Source organism: Rhinoraja longicauda, chromosome 15 (genome assembly GCF_053455715.1).
Source record: "Rhinoraja longicauda isolate Sanriku21f chromosome 15, sRhiLon1.1, whole genome shotgun sequence".
NCBI lineage: Eukaryota > Metazoa > Chordata > Chondrichthyes > Rajiformes > Arhynchobatidae > Rhinoraja > Rhinoraja longicauda.
In genome coordinates, this window is record NC_135967.1 from 5,000,795 (window position 1) to 5,013,033 (window position 12,239).

Below are 12,239 nucleotides of genomic sequence, written 5' to 3' on the forward strand. Positions count from 1 at the left end.
TCTTCCTCTGATTCTTACTCTGGAATAATACCAACATGCTAGCACCCCTCCGCCTCCCTATGCAAGTGGGCTATCTGCAGAAATGAAAATGGCAGCTAGTCAATCATGCAACGTTTCACAGTGGATCTGAATCCCTGACCAAGAATTCATGCACATGCATTTTTCAGCTGATCAGCAGGGTAGCAGAGTGGTGCAGTGGGAGAACTGCTGCCTTACAGCGCCAGAGACCCGGGTTCGATCCTGACTACGGGTGCAGTCTGTGTGGAGTTTGTACGTTCTCTCCATGACCGCGTGGGCTTTCTCCGAGATCTCCAGTTTCCTCCCACACTCCAAAGACATGCAGAGTATGGGTTAATTGGCCTCTGTAAATTGTCCATAGTGTGTAGGGTACTGTCAGTGTAGAGAGTGATCGCAGGTCGGTGCGGCCCGGTGGACCGAAAGGCATGTTTCCGCGCTCTATCTCTAAACTAAACAAAGATTACTGCTGACAATCAAAGGTGGGAACTCTGGCTAAATCCCTTTACTCACCTTGCTCCTACCTTTCATCTCCTTCAGATCCCCAAATATAATTGTCTCCACTCTGAAGAAGGGTCTCGACCTGAAACGTCACCTGTCTATTTTCCCCAGAGATGCTGCCTGCCCTGCTGAGTTACTCCAGCATTTTGTGTATATCATTGGTATATGCCAGCATCTGCAGTCCCTTTTAATACATGAAACCATTACTTGAAGGTGCTTTTACCAACACGAACTGTAGAATTTCAAGCTTGTAAACTTTATGGAATTCATAAAAACACAGTTTTGAAAAAGCATTTTTATGAAGAAGGGTTTGCACTGTTTTATTATAGTTATATCCTGGGCTTTTACAAGATCATATCAAGGATGCCACATCAAAATATCACAACACTATTCCAAGTATCATGCTGACAAAAATGTTAAGGTCAATGTACTATATTACAGTCCAGGTCTATTTCTACTATTGCAGGGGGCTCCAAACTTTTCAGCATGAGGGCCACTTTATATATTTGGCTCATTTTTGCTGGCCGTAGGAAAAAATAAAGAAATGTCAGTTTTATAAATTTAATGAGGTTTATATGGCAACAAATAAATAATATTCAATTTTTAAAAAGAGCTTGAAATACTGCAATATGTATATATATACCGTAGGTATACAATTATTTATAAAAAAGAAAAAATACAGAGACCACCAGTGGGCATGCAGACAGTATGGAAATATCATTTCCATGGCAGTGCTGGCTCGAAGGGCCGAATGGCCTCCTCCTGTACCAATTGTCTATTGTCTATCACATATAACGGCGGAGTGACCACATGTGTGTGACCGTCGCAGTGACTCACGGATGGGCACTCCGCTAATCTATATTCTAAAACTCTCGTTTGTTATCTTGTTTGTGACTGAACTTCAACCAAAACGGTACACGATAGCGCGACAATTTTAGGCCCACCTTACTCACCATTGTTACTTTAGTGATAATGCAAGTAGTTTTATTGAAATCAGTGTTATATTTTTAAAGTTATTCACATTTTAATGTTTAAAAGGAGGGGAGAGGAAGGGGAGGAGGGAGGGAGGGGGAAGGAGGGAGTGGAGGAGAAGGGAGAGGGGAGCGGGGGGTTGAGGAGAGAGGGGAGGGGGGGAGGACAGGGTGCTGCACCAATGCACGACCAATGCAGGAGACGTTTGGGCCTAGTAAACATTAAAATTTTTAATTATTATTAAGTCGGCAGCTGCATACAAGCCCTCAACTTCATCGCCTACCTGACGTGTAAGTTTGGAAACTGCCGCCGAGATCGTCCCTGAAGACGGGAGAACCGAGGAGGAGGGAGCCGCTGGCGATGACGGGCACGGTGAGTGGGCCAGTAGGTGAGGGGTAATGCCTCCAGCGCCTGCAATGTCGGCTGTCGAAGGCGTTTCCCCCGGGACACACAGGCAGACGGTCGGGCGAGGAGAGGGACGTCGATCGATGGGCCGAGCCAGTCAAGGGCGACGGAGGAGGCCCTGCAGCAGCCTGGGGATCGCCTGGATCAGGAGCCGTTCCAGTACATCCAGCGCGCGGACCTGACTTTGGACTTCTGTAAACGGTGCCAAAATATGGTGGTGACTCGTGCACGTGTGATCTGCGCTAAAATAATTCCACTGTGCAGTGCACACGTGACAATAAACCACCATTCATATTGGCCGCTAAAAAAAAGTTCCCATGCTACCACAGAACCCGCAGCACGGAACGTGCTTCCTGCGGCCCGGATAAAATCTCGTGGCGGGCGGGATGTGGCCCGCGGGCCACAGTTTGGAGACCGCTGTACTATTGCCTTACAAGGCACAGGGGCAGCACGGTGGTGCAACGGTAGAGTTGCTGCCTTACAGCACCAGAGACTCGGCTTCGATCCTGACTATGGGTACTGTCAATACGGAGTTTGAATGTTCTTCCTGTGACTTGGGTGGGTTTTCCCCAGCTGCTTCAGTTTCCTCCCACGCTCCAAACATTGTACAGGTTTGTAGGTTAATTGACTTCAGTAAAAAATGTAAATGATCTCTGGTGTATAGGATTGTGTTAGTGTACGGGGATCGCTGGTCGGCGCAGACATGGTGGGCCAAGGAGCTTGTTTCCATGCTGTGTCTCAAAACTAAACTAAATTAAACAGACTATAAACAATGTCTGTTTTTGTGCTGTCGTGAAACAGCATGGATTTGAGGAAGTGCAGCAAATGGAAAGCCTGTTATATGAAAAATGGTAAAAAATGAATTAACTTCCTCATTTACTTTGCAGTAATGGGAGGCATCTAAACTGCACGGACCAATTAGCTGGAGTTTTGCCGATATCTTCAACCTCTCATTACTGAAGTCTGAGGTACCCACCTGCTTTAAAAGGGCTTCAATAATACAATACCCAAGAAGAGTTTGGTGCCTCAAAGGCTACTGACCGGTGGTGTGAATGTCCCTGGTGATGAAATGCTTTGAAAGGTTGGTTATGGCGTATATCAACTCCCACCTCAGCAAGAACCTGGACACGGCAATATGAGCTGGCCACTGCCACAATAGACCAACAGGGAATGCGATCTCGCTGGCTCTCCATTCTGCTCTGGACCACTTAGATAATAAAAATACATCGGGCTTGGGTTCATATACAACAGCTCAGCGTTTAACACCATCATCTCCTCCAAACTTGTTACCAAGCTCAGGAACAGAGTCTGTACATCTCTCTGCAACTGGATCCTCGACTTCCTCATCAACAGAACACAATCGGCACAAATTGGCAACAATTCCTTCTCTGTGACCATCAGCACAGCGGCATCTCAAGGCTGTAATCTCAGACCCATGCTCTACTCACTCTATACTCCTGACTGTGCAGCAGGACACAGTTCCAACTTCATTTGTAAATTTGCTGACGACACCGCTGTTGTTGGATGGATTATGGATAATTATGAGTCAGGATGCAGGAGGGAGATAGATCGTCTGAATGAATGGTGCCAGAACAACAACCTTGCTCGCAACAACAGTATAACCAAGGAACTGATTGTTGGCTTTAGAAGAGGAAGGGCGACGATCCACAAATCAGTCATCATCAACGGATCGCGATGGAGAGAGTCAACAACGTTGGGCTCCTGGCGTGCATATCACTGTAAATCTCTCCTGGACCCAGCACATTGATGCAATCATCAAGAAAGCATATCAACACCTCCCTGAGAAGATTGAGGAGATTCAGTAGTCGACAATAGACAATAGACAATAGACAATAGGTGCAGGAGGAGGCCATTCAGCCCTTCGAGCCAGCACCGCCATTCAATGTGATCATGGCTGATCATTCTCAATCAGTATCCCGTTCCTGCCTTCTCCCCATACCCCCTGACTCCGCTATCCTTAAAAGCTCTATCTAGCTCTCTCTTGAGTGCATTCAGAGAATTGGCCTCCACTACCTTCTGAGGCAGAGAATTCCACAGATTCACAATTCTCTGACTGAAAAAGTTTTTCCTCATCTCAGTTCTAAATGGCCTACCCCTTATTCTTAAACTGTGGCTCCTTGTTCTGGACTCCCCCAACATTGGGAACAAATACTTTCTTGAACTTCCACATCGAAGAGCTTAATGACCGGTTACATCGCGGTCTGGTTTGGCAACTCGAATGCCCAGGAATGAAGGAGATTACAAAAAGTGGCGGACACTGCCCGGTCCATCACGGCTACAGACCCTCCCACCATCAAAGGGATCTACAGGAGGCGTTGTCTCAAAAAGGCAGCCAACATCATCAAGGTCCACACCACACTGATCACATACACATTTCACTCCTGCCATCAGGAAGAAGTTTTAGGAGTCTGAAAACTCTAATGTCCAGGCTCATGAACAGCTTCTTCCCAAAGACCCTCTGTTTTTCTGTTTTTGTTTTGTACATATTTTTCATTCCGAATGTAGTTTCCATTCTTGAAATAAAATCAATGTCTTTTAAATGCCACAATTGCACCCGCTTTTCCACTTCCTCTGGCACCTCGTTCGATAGACCCACCACCCTCTATTTTCAAAAGGTTGCCCCACAGATCCATTTTAAATCATTCCCCTCACACCTTAAACCTATGCCCTCATGTTAGACTCCCCCATCCCCAGGAAAATACCTTATTTATGTTCCTCGTGGTTCTACAAACCTAGATAAAGTAACATTTAGCCTCCCATGCTCTACGGAAAAGCCCCTAGCCTACCCAGCCTCTCCTGACAACTTAACCTCTCCAGTCCCAGTAAGATCCTCGAAAATCGTTTTTACACTCTTTCCAGTTTAATGGCATTCTTCCCGTAGCAGGACAACCAGAACTGTGGGCATGACTCCAAAGGTGGTCTCCCCAACGTCTTGTACAGCAGTAAAATGATGTCCCAACTCCTTATGAATATGCCGATCTATGAAGGTAAGCCTGTCAAATGCCTTCTTCACCACACCTATCATCATTTTCATGAAAATATGTACCATGTTCCCTACATCTCTCTGTTCTCTACCAATTATCAGGGCCCGACCATTAACTAGTCAAATCCTGCTCTGCTTAGTCCTACCAAATTGCAACGTCTCATGTTTATTTGATTTGAACTCCATCTGCTATTCCTAGCCCTCTGGCCCAGTTAACCAGGATCCCATTATAATCTTAGATAACCTCCTCATTGTCCACTATAGCTGCAAACTTACTGAAACATGCTGCCTCTATCCTCATCCAAATTAGTAAAACAAATGAGGTACGAGAGTGGGCCTAGCACCAATCCCAGCGACACACCACATGTCACTGGCCTCCACCTACTGCAACCCTCTACCACCACCTCTATCTTCTGCTGTTGGCAATGTTGTATCCAATTGACAAGCTCGCCCAAGATCCCATGTAATCTAACCTTCCAACGTATCATGTGGTACCTTGTCAAAGGCCTTGCTAACGTCCATGTTGACAACGTCTACTGTACTACCTTCATTTGTCTTCTTTGGACACCTCTTCAAGATTGTTTGTTTATTTTCAATTTTGTGTTATCACTTTTGATTATTCTGCATCGTAGGGACAATTTAGCAAGGATTAAAATCTCACTAAGAGTGTACATAGTGCAGAACATTGGAGCAATTACAGAATGGTTCTACATTCATCTATATGTTTAGAGAGAATAAAGTAGGTGGCGCAGCGGTAGAGTTGCTGCCTTACAGCCCTTGCAGCGCCGGAGACCCAGGTTCGATCCCGACTATGGGTGCTGTCTGTATGGAGTTTGTACGTTCTCCCCGTGACCTGCGTGAGTTTTCTCCAAAATCTTCGGTTTCCACCCACACTCCAAAGACGCACAGGTTTGTAGTTTAATTGGCTTGGGTTTGTATACTTGGTATAAGTGTAAAATTGTCCCTCGTGGGTGTAGGCTTGTGTTAATGTGTGGGGATCGCTGGTTGGTGCGGACTCGGTGGGCCGAAGGGTACTGTTTCTGCGCTGTATCTCTAAAAAAACTAAAAGTTAATGAAATGAGAACCAGGCAGGAAGTGGAGCTTGCAAAGTTTTCCCCGGCATTTCATCCTCAAATGCTAATCGTTACTCTATACCAGTCATTCTTGTCATATTTTTACAATATCTTTTGCTATTGCTATCTTCCAAACTTCCAAATTCCATATTAGGGCAGCACAGTGGCGCGACGGTTGAGTTGCTGCCTCACAGCGACAGAGACCCGGGTTCGATCCTGACTACAGGTGCTGTCTGTACGGAGATTGTACGTTCTCCCCGTGACCTGCATGGGTTTTCTCCAAGTACTTCGGTTTCCTCCCACACTCCAAAGATGTACAGGTTTGTAGGTTAATTAGCTTGGCATAAATGTCCCTCGTGTAGGATAGTGCCAATGTGCGGGGTCGCTGGTCGGTGCAGACCTGTTGGGCCAAAGGGCCTGTTTCCGCGCTGTATATCTAAACTAAACTAAACCTAAACTGCTGCTTGCAAAAGTGGATTTGCAACATGCACACGGACATCGTGGAGTGTTTATTTCAGGTCTTTCCCAATCATAATATGCCCCAGCAGTGGATGGCTTACCTGAATGCAGTCCTATCCTTATTCTGACTGGCACGTCTGGCATGTGCCTCATTTTAAAGGTGCCGACTGCACTGAGGATATCCAGAGACATATTTGCAATTTCAGCTGCATGCCTGTTACCATTCTGCTTTGGAATGCCAGAGACAACCATGTATGCATCCCCAATCGTTTCCACCTGCCGGCCAGATGCAAAGATGTCAGCATTTTAATATTGATCCCTGAAATCATTCTATCCTGGCCTTCATAATACTGTAAGTAATAACCAAGTTGAACAGATATTTGACCAATCTATTAATAATCCAATCCAACTTTTTAAAATTTCCCATGTTTACTGATCCTGATTTTGCAGCAAAGAGCCGACGGTAGAAGCAGAGGTGATTTTCTTCACCTTTGCAATGTTTTGGCTGATGTCCTGGCTAATATGTAATTAACTGGAGATCACATTGCAAGCACACTCTGCCACTTCCTGCTCTTTCAATCTAACAGTACTATAACAACATTTAAAAGACATTTGGACAGGTACATAGATAGAAAAGGGTTAGGCAGATATGGGCCAAATATGGGCAGGTGGGACTAGTGTAGATGGGGCATTTTGGTTGTCATAGACAAGTTGGGCCGAAGGGCCTGTGTCCATATCAGTCTCAGGTAGAAAATTAATCTGCTTCTATGGATCTCGTAACCTATCCAACTCCACAATGGTTCTATTATTTATCAATCAGGTACACCATCTGAAAGATTGGAAAATAACATTACTGGGGAGAGATGTTCATCCATAAGTTAATGCTCTCTGTCCCTGCATGCTCTCCATTATTGCACCATTCTTTAAATTGCTCATGTCATTCGGTCTGTTTTTTCATCTCATGCAACTTCCAGCGATTGGAAAAGATGGGTTCAGGGAAATAAAGGATTTTGTTTCTATTGCACTGTACATTAATCTGAAGTTTGGTCATGCTGTTTCTCCCTATTAACTGGCTCTTTTGTAATTGTGCAGAGTTCCATTATTGTCATTGTTTTCTGTTCCATTAGAAACACGGGAATGGGAATAGGATTTCTGATCACTCAATCCCGAGTTATTAGATCAAAGATTATGTCCCATCCTTGCTTTGCTTTACTCAAGATTGAGGGTGAGCAGTCACAGTGGTGCACCTCCACAACTGCTACTTCACAACTCTAATGAGCTGGATTCAATGCTGACCTCAGTGCTGCCTGCGTGGAGTTTGCATGTTCTCTCTGTGACTGCATGGGTTTCCCTTGGCGTTCCGGTTTCCTCTCAAATCACAAAGACATGAGGATTGGTAGGTTACTTGGCATCTGTAAATTGCCCCTAGTGTGGGGTTAGAATCTGAGGAGGGTTGATGGGAATGTGGGACAAATAAAACTGTATGAATGAAGAATTAATGGACATGGGTGTTTCAAAGTTGTCTTGGGCTTAGTGGGCTGAAGGGCCTGCTTCTGTGCTCCATGAATCTGTATCAATAGACAATAGACAATAGACAATAGGTGCAGGAGTAGGCCATTCAGCCCTTCGAGCCAGCACCGCCATTCAATGCGATCATGGCTGATCACTCTCAATCAGTACCCCGTTCCTGCCTTCTCTCCATACCCCCTCACTCCGCTATCCTTAAGAGCTCTATCCAGCTCTCTCTTGAAAGCATCCAACGAACTGGCCTCCACTGCCTTCTGAGGCAGAGAATTCCACACCTTCACCACTCTCTGACTGAAAAAGTTCTTCCTCATCTCCGTTCTAAATGGCCTACCCCTTATTCTTACACTGTGGCCCCTTGTTCTGGACTCCCCCAACATTGGGAACATGTTTCCTGCCTCTAATGTGTCCAATCCCCTAATTATCTTATATGTTTCAATAAGACCCCCCCTCATCCTTCTAAATTCCAGTGTATACAAGCCCAATCGCTCCAGCCTTTCAACATACGACAGTCCCGCCATTCCGGGAATTAACCTAGTGTTATATTACTACCGCAGCAAAATGTCAGTCTCAAAAATTTTGATTAGCTTAGCAAACATGGCCTATTTGGAGCACAAGGAACTGTGGGGTGAAGAAGGGAAGGAACCCAGTTGAATAGTTCAGACTTCTCAATAGTTTCTTTATTGTGGGGGGGCACAAGAGGATGCAGATGCTGGAATCTGGAGTGAAAACAAACTGCTGGAGGAGCTCATGGGCTCAGGCAGAATCTGTGGAGGCAAATAGACAGACGACGTATCAGATTGGGACCCACAGTGCCTTTCAATACGAGACGGAAGCTCATCGAAGGTGGAGAACTACTGCCTCACAGCGCCAGAGACCTGGGTTTGATCCTGACTACGGGTGCTTGTCTGTACGGAGTTTGTACGTTCTCCCCGTGACCTGCATGGGTTTTCTCCGAAATCTTCGGTTTCCTCCCACACTCCAAAGACCTACAGGTTTGTTGGTTAATAGGCCTGGTATAAAATGTAAAAAATTGTCCCAAGTGTGTGTAGGATAGTGGTAATGTGCCGGGATCGCCGGTCAGTACAGACTCGTGGGCTGAAGGGCCTGTTTCCGTGCTGTATCTCTAAACTAAACTAAGCTAGATCTCTTTCAGATGAACACTGATTCTGGCAATGAGTCCACCATTGTTATGATGTCATGATGTGTCGTGTAGCAACCAGACGTGAGCTACATTCTTGTTTTTAAGTGTTTCCTCATTGATGGTTGCTCAACACATTTACACTTGCCTGACCTCCTTACAAAAGACAGGGTTTTTGCAATAGGGTTTGAGAAAGGTCAATTTTAAGATCCTTATCTCCCAGTGGTTCGCAACAAATCAACATTAGGTGGAGTCTTCACTTCTGGTGAACCAACACAAATCAGAATGTGTAGATCTTGCTCGAGATTGTGCAGATTCATGTAAAACCACATCTTCTCAACAATTTCTATGCTCACAATCTGACTATTCCTGGCACACTTGGTACAAAACCGCATGACAAATGGAATGGCAATGATAGCTGGAGACAGATCGACAGTACCACTGGAGAGGTGGTTAATCGATAGCTAAACCACACTCTTAATTGATAACTGCTGCTCCCATTTACTTGCCTTATAGACGTCATGATTTTCCAGAACTGCGTCAAAAAGCGTGTAGAGGTCATTCAGTAGGTCGACCACTTCGATGGGCTCACTCATTGCTGATATTGTCGTAAAACCTACAATGTCACTGAAATACAGGGTCGCCTCGTCGAAGTATTCAGGCTCCACAGTACAGCCTGTCTTCAGGGACTCTGAAACGGACCTAACATTGAAGTGCCATCTTGTTACAAAGCTTCTTTCCAGAGATGCAAAACTGACAATGTTTGAACACAGGTAGTTGGCATGTTGACTTACAACGTAGGGAGTCTGGATCTACTGGACTTTATCATGCTGTGAAACTTTCAAAGAAAAAAACAACTTTAATCATGTAAGATAGACCATTTAAAAAATATTGGTGGCTTCCTCTGATAAAATTGATAAGATCACATAAGCAATTATAAGTAAACACCAAGGCCACATTGGGGAAATAAAACAAACATTTCTCAGCTCACTACAATACTGTAAATAACGTTGTGCCATCAGAGTTAGACAGGTACATGGACAGTGCAGGATGTAGGGATATGGAGCAAACGCGAGCAGTTAGGGCTAGTGTAACTGTTACATGTTGGTCCATGTGGGCCAGTTGGGGCAAAGGCCTGTTTCCACACTGTATCACTCTATGACTCGCTGAGAGACGACATTATATAGATGAGCATGTGAGAGCACGTGCAGGCAAGGGAAATATATATGCAGCATGTCTAAGGAGTGCATGCTCTGATTTATGCGTTACTTGGATGTATTTTAATGTTCACCAATGCAAAATAATCCAAATGTTAGACACTGAATATGAGTGTCAACCTTCCCGAGGACAGAGTGACCAGATGCAGGGTGACTCTGCCTATGTTCTCCTCCACCAGTGTGCATCAGGCATCCTGTGCACAGTGGTGCAGCGGTGAGCTGCTGCCTTACAGCACCAGAGTCCCGGGTTTGATCCTGACCACGGGTGCTGTCTGTACGGAGTTGTTTGTATGTTCTCCCTGTGACTGTGTCGGTTTTCCCCGGGTGCTCCAGTTTCCTTCAACACTCCAAGGGCGTGCAGGTTTGTAGGTTTAATTGCTGTTTTATAAAATTTCCCCTAGTGTGTGGGATAGAACTAGTGCATGGGTGGTCGCTGGCTGGCGTGGACTTGGTGGGCCGAAGAGCCTGTTTCCACACTGTATCTCTAAAGTCCAAAATAAAGTCCACAGTGAAACCTTTTATTTTTCACACACTGCTCAGTTCATGGGTGTCACTGGTGTGGAAGCTGACCAATTAATCAAGCAGGAGGAAGACAAGGCTGTTCTCGGCCTTTGGCAGCATGCTATAGATCCAGCCTCCACCAGGATTGAATGAAGTGAGAACCTTACCTAATTGTCTCTCCTCCCTGTATGGATTACACTAAAAACAATTATGGTTCCCATACACAAATAGGACTGGTTAACGAAGAGCAGGCCAGGGATCAAGATCATGAAGTCATAATCCTAAGCCATTTCTAGAACTTGTAAAGGAACAATGAGAAGGTAAGTGTAGAAAGCTCCACCAACATTTTCAATGAATGCATAGCAATTTGAAAAGAAGTAAGACCAAAGACTATACTCACTGAGGTAGCATCTGGCTCAGAAGTTTCTCTGTTTTCTGTTTCTCTATCTCCAACTCCTCTGTTCGCTCTGTTATCAAATCTTCTAAATTACTGGAATATTGTTCAAGCATTCTCAGCATAGAGTCAATTATATTCGTCTTCCTGCCTTTGTTCATGTTTCTGAACTGCAGAAGCAAAAATTGGTGTGTGTAGATAGATGATTTAAACATAAGTCATCTAAAGAGGTTAATATCCAAAGAGAAAGAGTAGTGGTAGAATTGAACAGGGTTTGAACTATTGGAATAATTCTAACTTAAAGCAAAACCTGCTACGGTGGCGTAGCAGTAGAGTTGCTACCTTACATTGCCAGAGACCCGGGTTCGATCCTGACTACAGGTGCTGTCTGTACGGAGTTTGTACGTTCTCCCCGTGACCTGCGTGGGTTTTCTCTGAGATCTTCGGTTTCCTCCCACACTCCAAAGACGTAAAGGTTCGTATATTAATTGGCTTGGTATAAATGTAAAATTGTCCCGAGTGTGTGTAAGATAGTGTTAATGTGCGGGGATCACTGGACGGCGCGAACTCGATGGACTGAAGGGCCTGTTTCCGCACTGTATCTCTAAAATATCTCTAAACTAAAATAAACTAAACTAAACCTACAACAAGGTAAATGATTAAAATCTTACATTGTCAAAGACTTCATCAAAGGATGGTCTTCTTTCAGGTAACTCATTCCAGCACTGCCTTATTAAGTGAATACATTCCATGGGAGCTTGGTCCGAGGTGATAATGGGTCTGAGCAGTGGAGGTGGCTTTTTTATAGACTGTATAATTTCTGCAGGGGTTCAGCAAATGAAATTAGTCATTTTATTAAGTTTAATCACATTTTATTATAAAAAGAAAAGCATTTTCTTCTCTTCTGAACTAATTGAATGCCTGAGTAAGAAAGTGTAGGAAAATAACTGCAAATGCTGGTTCAAATCGAAGGTAGACACAAAATGCTATAGTGACTCAGTGGGTCAGGCAGCATCTCTGGAGAGAAGGAATG

At 44.7% G+C, this 12,239-nt stretch overlaps 1 protein-coding gene across 1 annotated transcript in view; it reads right to left on the reverse strand.

Moving 5' to 3' along the window:
* LOC144600322 (retinal guanylyl cyclase 2-like) overlaps nt 1–12,239 on the reverse strand; it is a 43,034-nt gene that overhangs the window by 8,385 nt on the left and 22,410 nt on the right. The window contains exons 11-14 of the mRNA XM_078411889.1: nt 11,878–12,026; nt 11,213–11,376; nt 9,604–9,796; nt 6,531–6,705 (exon numbers count right to left, since the gene is read on the reverse strand). Coding sequence (XP_078268015.1) covers nt 6,531–6,705; nt 9,604–9,796; nt 11,213–11,376; nt 11,878–12,026 — 681 coding nt within the window. The remainder of the gene's footprint in view (nt 1–6,530; nt 6,706–9,603; nt 9,797–11,212; nt 11,377–11,877; nt 12,027–12,239) is intronic.